Source organism: Schistocerca nitens, chromosome 9 (assembly GCF_023898315.1).
Source record: "Schistocerca nitens isolate TAMUIC-IGC-003100 chromosome 9, iqSchNite1.1, whole genome shotgun sequence".
NCBI classification, from domain to species: Eukaryota; Metazoa; Arthropoda; class Insecta; order Orthoptera; family Acrididae; genus Schistocerca; species Schistocerca nitens.
The window spans coordinates 113,178,052-113,198,843 of record NC_064622.1 but is presented as its reverse complement, the minus strand read 5'-3'; the positions used below and the strand labels follow the sequence as shown (position 1 = coordinate 113,198,843).

The window sequence follows — 20,792 nt, the reverse complement described above, 5'->3', positions numbered from 1 at the left end:
CAAATCAACAGATCCTGTGTATGGTAGGTTTAAAGTTTGTTACATAAATTATAAATGGCAGCTCTCTTAGATGGCTCAGAGCCACTGCTGGTAGTGCTCATGTGTGCATGAGGTGTGCTCGTCTCTCTCTCTCTCTCTCTCTCTCTCTCTCTCTCTCTCTGTGTGTGTGTGTGTGTGTGTGTGTGTGTGTGTGTGTGTGTGTGTGGGCGTGCGCGCGCTCGCGCTTTCTTTGCTGAAGAAGGCCTTGGTCAAAAGTTACAATGTGTATGAGGGTTGTCCATGAAATAACGTTCCCAATTATTTTTCACAATGAAAAACATGTTTACTGGCATTGAATAATACACGTGTGGAAATCTCAGACCTTTACTTATTTTTTGACATAATCACATTCATTTCTGCATGTGGTGTACAACTGTCTCTATGCCTGCATCATGGAATTCTCCTGCCACACCATGAAGGTACTCTTCTTGCAGCTCCTCTCCGGTTGTGAAATGCATCCCATCCAGATGTTTCTTCATTTCAGGTAAGAGATGGAAATCACTTGGAGCTATGTCTGGGCTGTAAGGTGGGTGTGTGACAGTATCCTATCCGAATTTGTTGATGAGCTCAGTTGTGACACAGATGTCGTGATGACAAGTGTTGTCCTGATGGAAACGCACACCCTTCATGAGCATGCATCTGCTCATTTTTCATATGGTCAAGGTTCTTCACTGTTTCACAGTAGCGGTCCATGTTGACTGTTGTACTGGCAGGGTGGAATTCGCACAACAGTGACCCCTTCCTGCTCCAAAACATTCTCATGTCACTTTTGTCAGCAGACAGTGTTTGTTTAAACCACTGTGGCTTCGGTGATGCTGGATGTTTCTGCTGAAGGGATTGCTGTTCTTTTTCTAGTGTTGTGTAGTGGATCCAGTTCTTGCCCCCAGTGACAACAGAGTTCAAGAATTCCTCGCCATCAGTTGCCTATGCAATTTGCGGTCTGCTTCCACATGTTTCTGTTTGTAGACTTCTGTAAGCATTCTAGGGACCCACCCTCCACAAACCTTGGCATACCCTAAATGGGCTGTCAAAATTTTGTCAATGATAGTCTTGATGACACCAGGGATAATCTAGCAGAGCTCTCAAACCAGATAAGTGTCTACCACATCTCTAGTTAAATCATAGTATACCAAATTTGTGAACTGTTTTGATCTATACATACAAATATGACACTTGGGTGAAGTGGTGCACTACTGTGAACCACATTAAATAGCATTTTCAAATTGAGGAATGTGATTTACAGGTTCTCTCATAAGTTTCTGACAAATGTTCATTTCAGTTTCTTCTTTGTTTCTCCTTAAAACTTTTCAACACTAAATGTATAGCCTTCTCTTAACAAACACACACTGTCATACAGCTCTCTCTCACTTGAGAGCAAGGGAATTACTGAAAGGACCAAATTACACCTAACAGTGAATCCACAGGGACTAAACAAACTGTGTAATGGAACTGAATACTAGTATCTGTGATGGAATTGTTTATGTACCCCGTTCTCGTCGTACTGGGGCCTCCCTGCCCTGCCCATCATCTGCAAGACGTCAGTGATGGGCATGTCCACATAGCGCCGCTGCTTGCCGTCGTAGTACTCTGTCCCTTTAATGACAACCAGATGGGCTGGAAAGTTGACACCCCAAGCAAGGGTGGCTGTTGCTATGAGAACCTGAAAGAAAGAAAAATCAATAAATATGTCCATGTTATTTCCTGAAAAAAGCATTTCTGTGAAACTTCCTGGCAGATTAAAACTGTGGACCATACCAGGATTTAAGTCTGGAACCTTTCTTTCTTTAATTTTATGATTAATTAAGGCTGCAGGAGAGAGGGGGGGGGGGGGAGAGGAAATCTGACACACAGGACGACTCGCACAATATGTAGCAGCATTTTTATTTACTGAATTATTTAAGATACTGATACAACTGTTTTGACAAATGATAGCATACAAAGAGGCACATGATTTTATTAGGCTATTAATAATATTAACTCTTTATTATTTAAGATACTCAAGGAAATATATATTTTAAAGGAATGGCCTACTTTTTAACAGCTTTCAGAAATCTTGGTGCTGAGTCATTTCACAAACGTATCTGAGAAATGTGCTGAAATTGAAAAAAGAGAGCAGAATCCGCTACTGTGGCTGAAGCACTACCAAGTGGAAGCCTCGTGCCAAGCTATGTCCTTACATGCAGAACATGAGAGAGCACACACATTTGAAATGGTTTTCCTAATCCACTTCTGATAATGTTAACATATGCTTCCATTTATAAAATCGTACTATGTTCTCACTGTCCCAGGTAAATGAGCTCTGTGTTGTTTTACAATGAAGAATTGTAATGTGTCATGGTATGAGAAATCTAATATTATTTGCAAGAGCAAAACTGCATTTGCCCAGACAAGATCAGATGGACAGGACTGATGCTCAAAGACTTCAGTTATACCCCGGTGGCATAATAGGTCATTTTCTTCATCTGTTCCTACAGAATTTCTATAACAATATTATGAGAAGGATAGTTGCTACTCACCATATAGCACAGATGCTGAGTCACAGATAGGCACAACAGAAAGACTGTCACAATATAAGCTTTTGGCCAACAAGGCCTTTGTCAACAATAAACACCACACACACACACACACACACACACACACACACACACACACAACTTACCCACTCATGACTGCAGACTCTGGCAGCTGAAGCCACACTGTGAGCATCAGCAGTGCATGATGGGAGAGGCAACTGGGTGGAGGTAAGAAGAAGTCTGGGGTGAGGAGGGGGAGGGATGGCAGGGTAGGGGTGGGGGACAATGAAGTGGTGCTGCAAGGCATGCAGGGACAAGGTGGAGATGGGGTAGGCCAGCTAGGTGAAGTCAGGAAGTTAGACAGAGGGAGACGGAGAGGGCTGGAGAGAGGGAGAGGGCTGGAGAGAGGGAGAGGGCTGGAGAGAGGGAGAGGGAGAGCGGGAAAGCAAAATGACTGGGTGCATTAGTGGGATCCAGAGCTATGTGGTGCTGGAATGGGAAAGGGAAGGGGCTGGATTGGTGAGGACAACAACTAACAAAAGTTGGGCCAGGAGGGTTATGGGAATGTAGAATATACTGCAGGGAGAGTTGCCACCTGCACAATTCAGAAAAGCTGGTGTTGGGGGGAAGGATCCATATGGCACAGACTGCACAACAGTCACTGAAATGAAGGATGTTGTGTTAGGCGGCGTGCTCAGCAACAGGTTGGTCCAGTTGTTTCTTGGCCACCGTTTGTTGGTAACCATTCATGCGGACAGACAACTTGTTGGTTGTCATACCCACACAGACTGCAGCACAGTGGTTGCAACTTAGCTTGTAGATTACATGACTGATTTCACAGGTTGCCCGCCTCTGATGGGATAACAGGCGATGCTTATGACCGCACTGGTGTAGTTGGTGGTGGGAGAATGTATGAGACAGGTCTCACATCTAAGACTATTACAGGGATATGAGCCATGAGGCAAGGGGTAGGGAGCAGGAGTTGTGCAGCGATGGACGAGTATATTCTGCAGGTTCAGTGGACGGCAGAATACCACTGAGGAGGGGTGGGAAGGATAATGGGCAGAACATTTCTCATTTCAGTGCAGGGCGAGAGATAGTTTAAACCCTGGTGGAGGATGTCATTCAGTTGCTCCAGTCCTGGGTGGTACTGAGTTATGAGGGGAATGCTCCTATGTGGATGGACGGTTTGACTTTGGGAGGTGATGGGAAACTGCAAAGGTAAGGCAGGGGAGATTTGTTTTTGCACAACGTTGCAAGGATAATTTTGATCTGTGAAGGCCTCAATGGGACCCTCTGTATATTTTGAGAGGGACTGCTTGTCACTGCAGATGTGACAACCACAGATGGTTAGGCTGCAAGGGACTTCTTGGTATGGAATGGGTGGCAGCTGTCAAAGTGGAGGTATTGCTGGTGGTTAGTAGCTTTGATATGGACAGATGTAGCCTTCTTTGAGGTGGAGGTCAACATCTAGGAAGGTGGCTTGTTGGGTTGAGTAGGAGCTGGTGAAGCAAATGGGGGAGAAGCTGTTAAGCTTCTGGAGGAGTGTGAATAGGGTTTCCTCACCCTCGATGCAGGTTGCAAATATGTCATCAATGAATCTGAACCAGGTGAGGGGTTTAGGAGTCTGGGTGTTTGGGAAGGATTCCTCTAGATGGCCCATGAGTAGGTTGACATGGGATGGTGCCATGCGGGTGCACATAGACATACCCCCAAATTGTTTGTACGTAATGCTTTCAAAGGAGAAGTAATTGTGGATGAGGATATAGTTGGTCAAGTCGACTAGGAAGGAGGTTGTTGGTTTGGAATCTGCCGGGCATTGGGAAACATAGTGTTAAACAGCGGCAAGGCCATGGGAATTAGGGATGTTAGTGTAAAGGGAAGTGGCATCAATAGTGACGATGAGGGCACCATGTGGTAAAGGGACAGTAACTGTGGAGAGTCAGTGGAGGAAATGGTTGGTATCTTTTATATAGGAGGGTAATGGGGTTGAATGTGTGTTTCAATGTGTGTTATGGGTTCCAGGAATTTGGGATTGCATAGCAGGAGAATTTTATGGATGGAGAGAAGGTATTGCAAGGAGGTTTGGGCTTGGTTGATATGGCTTTACAGGACAATGTTGGTGAGGGCTACGGATTGGCAGCACCGGAACAGGTGGAGATGACTGTGAACACAGGGTGGCAGCCGGAGATGGGTAATTTGATTGTAAGGCCATTTCTGGGAATTCCATGAGCCAAGCATAAAAGCAGGAACAGCATGTGGAACTTGGTTCTGGCTAGGGTTAAGGAACCTTTTCTGTATTGATGCAGATGGGAGGAGCAAGGATTCAAGGTGGTGGAAAAAATGCAAAAAGTTACATAAATACGGTAGAATTACGCCCAAAAATACACCGAAATAAATGGTAAAAATCACGAGAAGGATGAAAAAGGGGGAAACATGATGAAATCTCAGGGAGCTGATGATAGCAAAAGGCAAAAACTTGCTAAAATTTGTGTGAAGTCACAATGAGGTCAAAGAAAACACTGTCTCCCACCTCTACCCTGCTATCTCTCCCCCTCCCCGCCCCCGCTTCCTCCTTACCACAATCCAGTTGCCTCTCCCATCATGCACTGCTGCTGCTGCTGCTCACAGTGTGGCTCCACCTACCAGAGACTGCAGATGTGTGTGTGAGTTGCATTTAGTTGAGAGTGTTTTGTGTGTTTGTGGGGTGGGGGGGTCATTTTTGACAAAATGACTTGTTGCCTGAAAGCTTGTATTGTGACAGTCTTTTTGTTGTGCCTATCTGCGACTCAGCATCGCCACTATATGATGAGTAGCAACTATCATTTTCATGAAATACTTACCTTCCTTCCTGGATTTTCCACTGTTTGAATTTCTATAAAAATTACATATGAACATCTAACATATTTGTTAATTACCACACTGCGCAAAATTACATAAAACAGTACCTGGGCATGGATTGCACATGGACTTTCACTAACATTGATTACTGTGAAACTGTTGGAACTGGCCTTTTAATGAACAAGTAACTTAACACTGTTAAGGAACTTTCTGTTGCAATATATGTAAAGAAAGAGCCTGACAGCATCCTAAAGAAAATATCCAGAAAAGTGTGGGTGAGAAACTGGAAACCTGGAATTATTTCTGGGGCTCACAAAGCAATTCTTAAGTAGTGCATGGCCACGCATCAATGTTGGTAAGACTGTGGGCTAGAAATGTGTGCAGTTCTTTATATTGTTCATTTCTGAGCACAGTGCTGTGAGCTGCGGAACATTTTAAAGGTAGAAACAGCTCTTGTGTACATGTAGACAAGTATCTGTGACTTAGGGCTCTCTTCCAAATTAGTATTGACACGTGCCTAAGAAAAGAGTATATGTGTGTGTAAAATTACAAACATGTTTTGCTTCTTTGTGAAAAGTTCACTTTGCATTAACGACAACAGTTGCACTACAGCATAAATCAAATAAATTGTTAACAATGCTTACTGGTGCAGCACAGACAGGTATATTATGACTACAGTATATACTATGCATCACCTCAAAGTGAAGGCAAGAATATGTTTTGTTTATATAAAGGGTTCCTCTAGCTGTGAGAGTTAAATATTAGTAAAAGTAACAGTGACAGTACATCCCTTTAATTACTGAAGACTTCAGGTTCAAATTAAAGCACTCCGCTACTACTTTTGATTATAAGAATGCTAAAGTATTCAGTTTTAATATATGCTGTGATGAACATATAGAAACATAAATTGTATTTGCTTTACATAATGTGCTTCTTGTCTTCACTGAACTGTGTTTTGTTTGACTGTTAGTGTTTGTTGTCTTGTCAGGGAATACAATACAACTAAATGTTTGTAACAGGCTTTTTCAGTGGTTAATTATGAGTCTGTTTCAAAATCAAGACAATAGTATTATTATAAAACTGTACAGCAACAGAACTTTTACATTGTACAGTAATACTATTGAACAGTAATACTATTAACTATTAATACAGGATGACAACTCTTATTCATTGTTCTTGTTCTGGTGGCATCCACAATATGTTGAAAATGAAGTTAGTATTCATATTTTTATTTTCGATCTTACACATTTGGGGGGGGGGGGGGGGGGAATTAAGGGTTCTGATGAGTGTTGTGAGACAATACAATGACATAGAATTATCTTTCATTCTGGAAAGCATGCACTATTCCAAATTCTCACCTGTATCTTTTGATTCACAAATAGTTCTTCAACTGTTTTACGGTCACGTTCTTGCAAGCCTGCATGATGAAGTCCAATGCCAAATGCGAGAGTCAGTTTCAGGTTTGGATCTTTCAGACCGGATATAATCTGTAAAAATTGGTATTTGAACTTGTAAGTATGTAATTGCAAATGATGCTCATTGTACATCCAAATCTAATTTGGCGTTTTGCAATATTTGTCTCCATGAAGTAAACAAAAATCATCATTTATACATGAGAAATTGAGATATATTGCTGAAATGTGTGTGCAAGTGGTTGTGAAATCTACATCAACAATTCATAAGCCATCTCATAGTGTGTGACAGGACTGATTAACACTATAATTTCGCATCCTTACCTGTTCCTTTTAATGAGTGGTGCACGCAGTAAGCCTCCATGTGGGTTCAAATTTTTCAGATTTCATGTAATTGTCATTTCATGAGATGTATGTGGGCAGAAGTAATATTTTGCCTGACTCTTCTTGGAACACACATTCAAAGGATATGGAAAGTAAAACCTTTCCCTAATGCACATCACCTGTCTTGTAGCATCTACCAAAGGAGTTTGACAAACATCTCTGTATCACTCTTGCACTGACTAAATGATTGCATGATCTTCATTGGATCTTTTCTCTCTCCTTTATTGATCTAACCTGCTAAACGTCCAAGACTGATGAGCCACTTTCTAGAAGTGGCTGAACAAGTGATTTGTAGGTCACTTCTTATGTGGATGAGTTACCGAATCTCAGCCTGGCATATGCTTTTCCTACATCCACTTCAGGCTAATTCTAGATATTTTATGATTGTTACTGTTCCCAGTGACTGACCGCCTATAGTGTAATCCAACTGTAACTGATCTCTTTGCCTGTTTAGGCACAATACATCACATTTATTTCAGCGGCAGGCTAAGAGGAGGGAGGACAAGGAGGAAGGAGAGGGGAAAGGTACAAATACGTTACAGAGGGTCGCTCAATAGAAAGAAGTGCTGGTAGATGTGTTCATCAGTGGTGCCTGCGTAGATCTGAGGACTTCCTCTGTTAGGTTCTTCAGGACTGCCACAACAAATGTTATTATGTAAATACCTTTCAGTCTTGGCATATGATACATATTTAGTCATGTTCCTATACCAATTTTTTTTTCCTGCCACATAAATGTGACATTCCTCTTTTCTTGCCCGATGCAGCTGTGAACGATTGACACATACTGGACTTGAAGAGCATTTTTTCCTGTACATTCTCCTTCCCAGCCACATTTCCACAAGTAACATAGTCACTGAATCCAATAGTAGTGCAGTCATACTTCTGGAACTTCAAAGAGTATAGACAATTTGGAACATATGGGCACATTTTCTGACAGAGGAATACAGCCTTAATGTAACAAAGAGAAATAGAAGTATTCGGTGCACTCATTTCATAAAAGCTCTTGCACAAGCCCAGCTTCATATTTAAAATTAAGGGTGTTATCTAGTTTTGGTTCTATACAGTATTCCACAAGTTAGTTTCCCTAAAAATGTTATCACATCTCGAGCAGCAGTGGTTTGTTTTGGGAAAGTACAATTTTTTGATCTTTGTACAGATTTGAATAGACTTCAGTCCTTTACAGATATAAAAAAGGAGGCAATTTCTGCTTTTCTCCATATCAAAATGATTTTTGGCAACAGTGTCTGAAGATTTAAATTATCTTTCACACTGACAGAATGGTGATCAGGAGGACTTGTATCTTCATTTATCTTATGCAATCAAGCATTAAAGACTATTCTAGGAGAAGGTTGTGTTCTTTGAATCCAAACATTCAATATATAATCCCACGAGATGATGGGGTAAGCCGTGTCTGCTCAAACCTACTTGTCTGGGTAAGCCTCTTATAATTACGAGTGCCATGTGCTTCAAACACTGCCTGCTAATGTCCATTTAGATTGGTTCGAGTGTAACAGAGGCATGTTGTGTGTTTCTTGATTGTGACTTCTCACTATGATGCTGAACAAGTCAACTTTACAATTACTGAAAACTTTCTCAGGCAAACACGTGGCAACTTGCTAACAGTTTACATGATTTCTCAAGTTATGATGGTTTTTTAATTTTCTTACATGCATACAGTAATTTATATGCAACTACATTTCTCCTTTCAGTACTATATTTATGAATGTTACTGTTGTTTTCAAACTGTGATTGATTGGTGATAGCAAATTTCATGGGGCTACTGTGAGTACGCCCAAACATTGCAAGAAGAGTCTGCAAAAGGTTCCAGACTGCGCAACACATAACATCCTTATTGAACACTTGCATACAATAAATCTTTTTCCCTCCAATGATGTGTTACCATTGTGTATGATGCCATAGGACACTGGTGAGGAAAAATAATTTAATTTTCTGAAATTTTCACCTCTGAAGTCTGGCATAATCCATAATGCAGCAGTTGCAGAGCTGAGATGCTGCTGCGGCAGCATAACAAAACTTTTAAGCAAAATCTAGTGAACTGCCAGCCGCCCTTACTTGATCCATCTCCTCCTCGGGAAGGTGCAGCCACTGCTTGGGATTGTCCTCAGCCGCAAGGTACGCGATGAGGTCGAGTGCAGTGAGGCGCGTCTGCCTGCGGCTGGAGACGAAGACGAGGACAGGACGGTCCGGTGAGTGCTGCTGCACAGCTTGGAAGGTTGGGCGGTTCATCGTGGCCATACGCGGGCAGTAGTGCTTGCCCGGGAAGCCCGCGATGTGCACCTCCAGCGGCACGGGCCGCACTGCTGGCCTGAAGTTGTACAGGCCCATCTGCAATTTTAACATCACAGTGACATCCAAAGCACCCGTACAGGAATCCAAAGGGGAGGGTGGAATTCTGAACATTCATTTGATGATTAACTATCAGAACACTAGGCTATTAAATTACTGTAATTACAGAGTACATTATCGTCCGGCCATCCTGATTTAAGTTTTCCATGATTTCCCTAAATTGCACCAGGCAAATGCCAGGATGGTTCCTTTGAAAGGGCACGGCTGACTTCCTTCCCCGTCCTTCCCTAATCCGATGAGACCGATGACCTCTTAGGGTATACTTTTGAGGATGAAGCTAATTTCAGAAAGACTCTTGCAGGTTTGAGGCCACATCATGTTCCAATAAAACAAGTGCTACTTCAGCTACTACTACAGGCAGCCTTCAGGATGGTGATCACTCGACAATCAATAAAAATTAACGTACAATATTCTTGGCAATATGCATGTGAGACCCCAACCACCTCCAAGGCCACCAGCAAAAGCAGCTGAAATGTTTGTAGTTTATCATATTGTGACATGGTGACATTCACGAACTTATGTGTAAGTCTCTAATGTCAATAAAACTTCAATCATCATTTTCTAATGTCTGTTAACACAGAAGACAATTTCTTTGTTTTTAAATTACCTATAGCAGTAATCACATTACTACAAATGTAGCTGATCTATGCCACTTCATTAATTCTATGGTCTGCATTTTCCAATTCAGATTACGATCTATCTAAATTCTTAAAAACTTAACACTTACTCCATTTTGTCTTTCATTATTTGAGTAGCTTATTTTTTTATTAGTTGTGATGTTTGATAAGTAGTACATCGTATGTACTGCATCTTGTCAAAATTGAATGATAACACTGTTTGCTTTCATTCCCATGCTGCAGTGGGACTTTTCTCCTTACAGCACCTGGAACGTTTCTGCACCCATGAAAAAATGTTCATTCTGAAAGTTCAACATTCAGTGTTTCTTACTGCTTGAAGCTACCTACTATAATCCAACACCAATACAGTTCCAAAACATCTCATTTCAGTCATTTTCTCTATATCAAAATTTAAATGTTGAATGATTTAACAGTGATTGAATACAATAAGCAAATACATATGTGAGAGAACAAATGCAAAACACAGTTGCTTTATAAAAAATCATCACCTGGGATACAAGCAAAATCCCGATAATTATTTGAGCTCACAGATAAGAACACTACCAACACTGCAGAGTAAAAATGAATCTCACCTGGCCAATCTCAAGCCATGCTGCCAAATCACTTGCATTTGCCAGTGCTGTAGACAGACCAATTATCCTCAGTGTGCGTTCAGTATGTGAGGATATAAACCCTGTTCTTGACACAATCACCTGAAAGTGAGAAATTTAACATGAAAAACTTATGCCACATTCACATGACATAGTAATAATAATAATAATAATAATAGTAATAATAATAATAATAATAATAAATCCAAATAGAGGTGTTTTGCAGGATATGCTTCCTGCAACCACCCTAGAAGGAAAACAAAGACAGAGGATGAGATGGTCAGATGAAGTTAATCGACACCTCATGTTCTGTTATTACCAAGCAACAAACCTAGGAACCAACACAACTGGATACAGATCACAAGTATACACAACATTTATTACCAGATACCCAGAATTAAAATTTTTAACAGAACAACGTCTAGCTGATCAGATTCGTGTAATAATAAAAAATAACAGGATACCCCAGTCAGAATTAGAAAACATCAAACAACAAGTACAACAAATACTGGAACAAAATAATGTGCAATTAGAAGAAGAAGAAAATACAGTAATGGACTCAAACATCCCAGAGCAAACAAACAAAGAACAACATGCATCAATTAAACAATCAGAGGAAAATGAAATCTTAAGACAGCCACCAGCACAAGCACAAATAGAATACGAAGTGACACACATGTTAGATATAGAAGAAAAATTTCAGTTGACATATATAGAATACAAAGACACAAATACAGACATTAGACCATTCTTGCATAGACCACCAAATAGCCCGCAAGTCGAAACAACAATAAAAACTATCAACACAATCATACACAACAAAATAAATGAATACACAACTATGGAAGAGTTACAACTACTGGTTTATGTAGGAGCACTCACTACACTAAATATACACACTAGGCAGAGATCAGAACCAACCAACACACAGAAGAAACCCACAAAACCAGCATGGCAACACAGGCTACAGATCAGAATAGAAAAACTGAGAAAAGACATCGGACAGCTAACACAATTTATAAGAAATGAAATATCAGACAAAAAACGAAAAAGGTTAGGTAAAATCTCACAACAAGAAGCAATAGAGCAATTAGATGAAAAGAAGCAAAAATTACAAGCTTTGGCGAAACGACTTAGAAGATACAAAAAAAAGTGAAAATAGAAGGAAACAAAACCAAACATTCAACACAAACCAAAAGAAATTTTACCAAACAATAGATAACACACACATAAAAATAGACAATCCACCAAACATAACAGACATGGAACACTTCTGGAGCAGCATATGGTCAAACCCGGTACAATATAACAGGCATGCACGGTGGATACAAGCAGAAACAGATACATACAAGATGATACCACAAATGCCTGAAGTGATAATTTTGCAACATGAAGTCACCCGAGCAATTAATTCTACGCACAATTGGAAAGCCCCTGGAAATGATAAAATAGCAAATTTCTGGCTAAAGAAGTTCACCTCAACACATTCACATCTAACTAAATTATTTAACAGTTACATTGCAGACCCATACATATTCCCTGATACACTTACACATGGAATAACTTATCTGAAACCTAAAGATCAAGCAGACACAGCAAACCCAGCTAAATATCGCCCCATAACATGCCTACCAACAATCTACAAAATATTAACTTCAGTCATTACACAGAAATTAATGACACATACAACACAGAACAAAATTATAAATGAAGAACAAAAAGGCTGCTGCAAAGGAGCGCGAGGATGTAAGGAGCAACTGATAATAGATGCAGAGGTGACATATCAAGCTAAAACTAAACAAAGGTCTCTACACTACGCATACATTGATTACCAAAAAGCTTTTGATAGTGTACCCCACTCATGGTTACTACAAATATTGGAAATATACAAAGTAGATCCTAAATTGATACAGTTCCTAAACATAGTAATGAAAAACTGGAAAACCACACTTAATATCCAAACAAATTCAGATAATATCACATCACAGCCAATACAGATTAAGCGTGGAATATACCAAGGAGACTCATTAAGTCCTTTCTGGTTCTGTCTTGCTCTGAACCCACTATCCAACATGCTAAATAATTCAAATTATGGATATAATATTACTGGAACATACCCACACAAAATCACACATTTGCTATACATGGATGATCTAAAACTACTGGCAGCAACCAATCAACAACTCAACCAATTATTAAAGATAACAGAAGTATTCAGCAATGATATAAATATGGCTTTTGGAACAGACAAATGTAAGAAAAATAGCATAGTCAAGGGAAAACACACTAAACAAGAAGATTACATATTGGATAACCACAGCGACTGCATAGAAGCGATGGAAAAAATGGATGCCTATAAATATCTAGGATACAGACAAAAAATAGGAATAGATAATACAAATATTAAAGAAGAACTAAAAGAAAAATATAGACAAAGACTAACAAAAATACTGAAAACAGAATTGACAGCAAGAAACAAGACCAAAGCTATAAATACTTATGCCATACCAATATTGACCTACTCATTTGGAGTAGTGAAATGGAGTAACACAGACCTAGAAGCACTAAATACACTTACACGTTCACAATGCCACAAATATAGAATACATCACATACATTCAGCAACAGAAAGATTCACATTAAGCAGAAAGGAAGGAGGAAGGGGATTTATCGACATAAAAAACCTACATTATGGACAGGTAGACAATTTAAGAAAATTCTTTCTAGAACGCGCAGAAACTAGCAAAATACACAAAGCAATTACTCATATAAATACATCGGCTACACCACTGCAATTTCATAACCACTTCTACAACCCTTTAGATCACATAACATCAACGAATACGAAGAAAGTAAATTGGAAAAAGAAAACACTTCATGGCAAGCACCCGTATCATCTAACACAGCCACACATCGATCAAGACGCATCCAACACATGGCTAAGAAAAGGCAATATATACAGTGAGACAGAAGGATTCATGATCGCAATACAGGATCAAACAATAAACACCAGGTATTACAGCAAGCATATTATTAAAGATCCCAATACCACAACAGATAAATGCAGACTTTGTAAACAACAAATAGAAACAGTAGATCACATCACAAGCGGATGTACAATACTAGCAAATACAGAATACACCAGAAGACATGACAATGTAGCAAAAATAATACATCAACAGCTTGCCTTACAACATAAACTTATAAAACAACACGTTCCTACATACAAGTATGCACCACAAAATGTACTGGAGAATGATGAATACAAATTATACTGGAACAGAACCATTATAACAGATAAAACAACGCCACATAACAAACCTGACATCATACTCACCAATAAAAAGAAGAAATTAACACAACTAATCGAAATATCCATACCCAATACAACAAATATACAAAAGAAAACAGGAGAAAAAATTGAAAAATACATCCAACTGGCTGAGGAAGTCAAAGACATGTGGCATCAGAATAAAGTTGACATCATACCAATTATACTATCAACTACAGGAGTCATACCACACAATATCCACCAGTACATCAATGCAATAGAGCTACATCCAAACGTATATATACAACTACAGAAATCAGTAATTATTGATACATGTTCAATTACCCGAAAGTTCCTAAATGCAATATAACACATACCATACAGTTAAAAGGAAGTGACGCCTGATCAAGGTCCGCGTCACTTTTCATTTTTAACCAGACTTAACATCTGAGAAAGTAAAGAATAATAATAATAATAGACTCCTATGTTTTTGGAAATATAGCTATAATTACCATTGTATGTGTCGAAAAGGGATAGGAAAAATATCAACAATATATTCAATAAAATATGTTCTTGATGGTCATAAAGTCATACATACACAGAACTAAACAAAAACTTTTTTGGCTAAGATATGAAGTAGATTACAAAATAAGTATATGACATTAGATACTCTTTGAGGATGTCCATGTTGAAACTGATATGAATGACCTTTAGATCTGGACATGGGTATACAAACAAACTATGGATCAAATTTAGAAAAATTGTTGACCAAGCACTGGACAGATAAACATCTAGAACAACAGTTCATGATGGGAGGGGCATATAGTGTTTGTAAAGAAACTTCTAGGGGCTACTATGCAACAGGTGAAAAACAAAGCATGGGGCCGTAGATATAAAGATGTTAAATTGAAAAGTGCTTGGCTTACAGAAGGGTGATGTGTGAAGCCTTCAATGACTAATATACAAGAATATTATCAAAAGGCCTTTCATAAAATGCCAAAAAATTCTGGTCAAATACGAAGGTTGTCAGTGCCACCAAAGTTAGTGTCCAGTCATAGATGACTGAGGAACTAAACTGAGGGGAGCAAAGCAAAAATTTACATGTCGAACTCTGTTTTCAATTGTTCCTTCAAATGGGATGACACAGGAGCACTTCATCAACTTTAAGACAACACTGCAAACATGAAGCAAATATGGTATCAGTATCTGCAGTGTTGAGAAACAGCTGAAATTGCTAGATCAAAGATCCCAGACCCTAAGGAACTCCTATCACATTCTATACAAACTTGGAATTTAAGTTAGCCTCCCTTTTAATCATAATGTAACATACATCTCTGAAACAAAAAAAAAGTGTTCCCAGATAGCTGCAAGACAACAATGGTCATACCTGTCTAGATGACGGATAGCTGATGTGGTTCTCAAAATTTACTCGTCAGTAACTTTAGCACCAATCTGTTGTGGGAACTTAGAACATACTCTAAGCTCAAACAATGAGGTATCTCTAACACAATGACTCCTGCTATGGCAACCAGTACGGGTTCTGAAAACACTGCTCATATAAAAATCAGCCTGTGCTTTTCTCACATCATTCCCAAAGGCACATATCAAAGTAGTCAGGTATATTCAGTACTACTTGGTTTTCAAAAAGCTTCTGTCTCAGTATCACACCTGCGCAAATTAATGGGCGCACTATCATATTAGGTATCACAGATACTTGTGACTGGATTCTATATCTGAATGTCTTTCCTGCAATTCACATTTAAGTGCCTGGCAGAAGGTTCATCGAACCACTTGTGAATGTATGCTTTCCCGGCGTATACAGCTGGCGAAGAGTTCTCGGGCTTTCGGCCGGGTGGCGGTGTCTTCAAACTGCGATGTTTCGACGAATGACATACTCGTCATCTTCTGGCGAAGTGCCGAGACTTTGCGGATGCCGGTCCCTTTATACCTGTGGCATGCCCCCCACCACCTGGCCGTGGGAGGCTGGATCCAGAGGAGCCAGCGGGCAGGGTGGAGGGGGAAGCGGGTGCGCCATTTGTGTCTCCATCAGAGCATTCCGGTCACGTCTTGTGAGGTGGACGGTTCTTGGTGCGTTCCTGGCGTATTGCAGCTAATGCTGGATTCCAGGCCACGCTCAGTTGATAACCTTCGTCCCTGTTCACAAGATTCTTGTGGACCCATATTTCTATTGATTCTTTAATGATGCTGTCTCAATAGCTCCTGGCTCGGTGCCCTGGTGTTCTCGAAATCAAAGGTGTGGTTTTCTTTGATGCTGTGTTCAGCTATAGCAGATTTCTCTATCTGTCCAAGTCTGACATGCCTGGTGTGTTCCTCGCACCTTTTCGAGATGCAGTGCTGCATTTGTCCAATGTACTGTACACCATATTCGCAGGCAATGCTGTATATACCAGGTGTGTTGAGTTTGAGTGGGTCTTTAGCTGAGCCCAGCAACTCTTTCGTCTTCGGCGGTGGTCGCAAGACGGTATTTATGTTTGATTTTCTCAGTAGCCTCCCGATTTTGGCTGATAAGGGCCCCAAATATGGAAGAAAGGCGAGTCTCTTGTTAACTTCCTCTTCCTGAAATTTGTCAGCCTGTCTCCTCTTGAAGGCCCTACCAATCTGTGTTTCACTGTACCCGTTTTTCCGAAATACCTCTCTTAGGTGGTGTAATTCGTCTGAGAGGCTTTCTTTGTCACAAATGATGCGTGCCCTATGTACCAAGGTGGTCAGTACTGACTGGCATTGCCCCGGATGGTGGCAGCTGGTTGCATGGAGGTACAGGTCTGTGTGTGTCTTCTTTCTATATACTGAATGGCCCAGCATGCCATCCACTTTCTTCCTGATCAGTATGTCCAGGAATGGAATACAGCCATTCTCTTCTACTTCCATCGTGAAAGTGATACTCTCATGTATGCCGTTTAGGTGATCCATAAGCTCCTCCAGTGCCTGCCTGCCATGCTGCCAATCACGAAAGTGTCGTCCACATAGCAGAAGAAGTGCCTGGGTTTACGGTGAGCAGTTTGTAGGGCCACCTCCTCAAAGTGTTCCACATAAAGATTCGCGATCCCTGGAGCAAGGGGAGATCCCATGTCCACTCCATCCACTTGTTCATAATGCTCTCCATTGCATTTGATGTAGGTGGTCGTAAGTGCAGCTCTTTGAATATGTGTGTGTGTGTGTGTGTGTGTGTGTGTGTGTGTGTGTGTGTCACACAAAAACAGAGAGAGAGAGAGAGAGAGAGAGAGGAGTGGGGGGGGGGGAGGGAGGGAGGAAGATTCATTAATTGTATACTCTGGTTATGTTTAGATTGCTCTTTGTTGTTGTTTTTGTGGCTAACATGATCCGAGAGTTATTGCTTATATTGATTTGGTCAATAATTACCTTCTTTTTCATTGCAAAGGCTCTTTGTATGTGAAAGTTTTCTTATAATGGCAGGAGTTTCTTGTTGTGATTCTTCACTCTAATAATTTTCATGTCTTGTTCATGTTGAATAGTTCATGTCCATGTTTTATCAACTGTTTTGAAATTCCTGCCTGTCATCCCCAGATATAGTGATTTGCATTTTTAGTATTCTAACTGGTCTATACCTGCTCCTTGGTGTTTATCTGGTTTGTCTGTTGTTGCCTGTAAACGTGACTGGAATATGTTTCTTATTCTGTAAGCAATTTGTAATGCCTGTTTCTTTAATACATTTGCTATCCTGTATGTTGCTTTGTGTTTGTATATACAGTGAACCATTTCTTTCTGTTAGTCATGTCATAAGTGTTATTGTTTTATGTTTATGTGTGTGCTGTAGTGTCTGTAGGGTTCTTTAGCGTTTGTTTTCTCTGCTTGTTTTCATTTTTCTTTATGGTGTTTTGATTTTTTCATTGAGACTTTTTATTATATGGGTGTGACAACCATTGTTTGTGTCTATGAGGTATTTTTTTAAATTTTTCACAGTTTTCTTTGCTGAGTGGGATATTATTTAATCGGTGTAACACGAGTCATAGGATTGCTAATTTTTTATTTTGTGGGTGGTTGGATAAAGCATGTATAATTGTATCTGTGCTGTTGGCTTTCTGACGATGTCAAATGTGCCCTTTTTGCTGTCTTTCTTTATTTTATGTCCAAGAAATGTATTTGCTTTAGTGTTTCTCTTTTCCAAGGTGAACTGAATATTTTTATGTTTATTGTTTATGTCTGCATGAAATTTATCTATTTTCTCTGTTGGTTCATCTACCATGCAGATTATGTCATACATATATTTGTACCAGGAAACAATTTTGTATCCTTTCTTTATGATGACTGTATCAAAGACCACGTTTTCTATGTGGTTTAGGAATATGTTTGCAAATGTTTGATTTTGGGGTCCCACTGGAAGCACATATTTTTGTAAGTAAAATTCCTTTTCATATTGAAAGTAATTTTGGGATGTGATTGCTTTGAGGGTTTTGGTTATTTCTTAATATTGTCTGCAGGTAGTTTGTTGTATGTCAGTAAGTTTCCTTCAACTAGTTTTTTTTATCTGCAGTGCCCCCCCATGAACCATGGACCTTGCCGTTGGTAGGGAGGCCTGCGTGCCTCAGCGATACAGATAGCCGTACCGTAGGTGCAACCACAACGGAGGGGTATCTGTTGAGAGGCCAGACAAACGCATGGTTCCTGAAGAGGGGCAGCAGCCTTTTCAGTAGTTTTCAGTAGTTGCAGGGGCAACAGTCTGGATGATTGACTGATCTGGCCTTGTAACACAAACCAAAACGGCCATGCTGTGCTGGCATTGCGAACGGTTGAAAACAAGGGAAAACTACAGCCGTAATTTTTCCCGAGGGCATGCAGCTTTACTGTATGGTTAATGATGATGGTGTCCTCTTGGGTAAAATATTCCAGAGGTAAAATAGTCCCCCATTTGGATCTCCGGGCGGGGACTACTCAAGAGGACGTCATCAGGAGAAAGAAAACTGGCATTCTACAGATCGGAGTGTGGAATGTCAGATCCCTTAATTGGGCAGGTAGGTTAGAAAATTTAAAAAGTGAAATGGATAGGTTAAAGTTAGATATAGTGGGAATTAGTGAAGTTCGGTGGCAGGAGGAACAAGACTTTTGGTCAGGCGAATACAGGGTTATAAATACAAAGTCAAATAGGGGTAATGCAGGAGTAGGTTTAATAATGAATAAAAAAATAGGAATGCGGGTAAGCTACTACAAACAGCATAGTGAACGCATTATTGTGGCCAAGATAGACACGAAGCCCACGCGTACTACAGTAGTACAAGTTTATATGCCAACTAGCTCTGCAGATGACGAATAAATTGAAGAAATGCATGATGAAATCAAAGAAATTATTCAGACAGTGAAGGGAAACGAAAATTTAATAGTCATGGGTGACTGGAATTCGATAGTAGGAAAAGGGAGAGAAGGAAACGTAGTAGGTGAATATAGATTGGGGTTAAGAAATGAAAGAGGAAGCCGCCTGGTAGAATTTTGCACAGAGCACAACTTAATCATAGCTAACACTTGGTTCAAGAATCATAAAAGAAGGTTGTATACATTGGAAGAAGCCTGGAGATACTGGCAGATTTCGGATAGATTATATAATGGTAAGACAGAGATTTAGGAACCAGGTTTTAAATTGAAAGACATTTCCAGGGGCAGATGTGGACTCTGACCACAATCTATTGGTTATGAACTGTAGATTGAAACTGAAGAAACTGCAAAAAGGTGGGAATTTAAGGAGATGGGACCTGGATAAACTGAAAGAACCAGAGGTTGTAGAGAGTTTCAGGGAGAGCGTAAGGGAACAAATGGCAGGAATGGGGGAAATAAATACAGTAGAAGAAGAATGGGTAGCTTTGAAGGATGAAGTAGTGAAGGCAGCCGAGGATCAAGTAGGTAAAAAGACAAGGGCTAGTAGAAATCCTTGGGTAACAGAAGAAATATTGAATTTAATTGATGAAAGGAGAAAATATAAAAATGCAGTAAATGAAGCAGGCAAAAAGGAATACAAATGTCTCAAAAATGAGATCGACATGACGTCCAAAATGGCTAAGCAGGGATGGCTAGAGGACAAATGTAAGGATGTAGAGGCTTATCTCACTAGGGGTAAGATAGATACTGCCTACAGGAAAATTAAAGAGACCTTTGGAGAAAAGAGAACCACTTGTATGAATATCAAGAGCTCAGATGGAAACCCACTTCTAAGCAAAGAAGGGAAAGCAGAAAGGTGGAAGGAGTACATAGAGGGTCTATACAAGGGCGATGTACTTGAGGACAATATTCTGGAAATGGAAGAGGATGTAGATGAAGATGAAATGGGAGATATGATACTGCGTGGAGAGTTTGACAGAGCACTGAAAGACCTGAGTCGAAACAAAGCCCCGGGAGTAGACAACATTCCATTAGAGCTACTGACGGCCTTGGGAGAGCCAGTCCTAACAAAACTCTACCATCTGGTGAGCAAGAAGTATTAGACAGGCGAAATACCCTCAGACTTCAAGAAGAATATAATAATTCCAATCCCAAAGAAAGCTGGTGTTGACAGATGTGAAAATTACCGAACTATCAGTTTAATAAGTCACGGCTGCAAAATACTAACACGAATTCTTTACAGACGAATGGAAAAACTAGTAGAAGCCGACCTTGGGGAATATCAGTTTGGATTCCGCAGAAATATTGGAACACGTGAGGCAATACTGACCCTACGACTTATCTTAGAAGCTAGATTAAGGAAAGGCAAACCTATGTTTCTAGCATTTGTA

General features: G+C 40.1%; 1 protein-coding gene across 1 annotated transcript in view; it reads right to left on the bottom strand.

Annotated features, from left to right (window-relative positions):
- The window catches only part of LOC126203843 (activating signal cointegrator 1 complex subunit 3), a 251,150-nt gene that overhangs the window by 44,081 nt on the left and 186,277 nt on the right, over positions 1-20,792 (bottom strand). Inside the window, exons 27-30 of the mRNA XM_049938218.1 lie at positions 10,767-10,886; positions 9,263-9,535; positions 6,752-6,880; positions 1,526-1,699 (exon numbers count right to left, since the gene is read on the bottom strand). Coding sequence (XP_049794175.1) covers positions 1,526-1,699; positions 6,752-6,880; positions 9,263-9,535; positions 10,767-10,886 — 696 coding nt within the window. The remainder of the gene's footprint in view (positions 1-1,525; positions 1,700-6,751; positions 6,881-9,262; positions 9,536-10,766; positions 10,887-20,792) is intronic.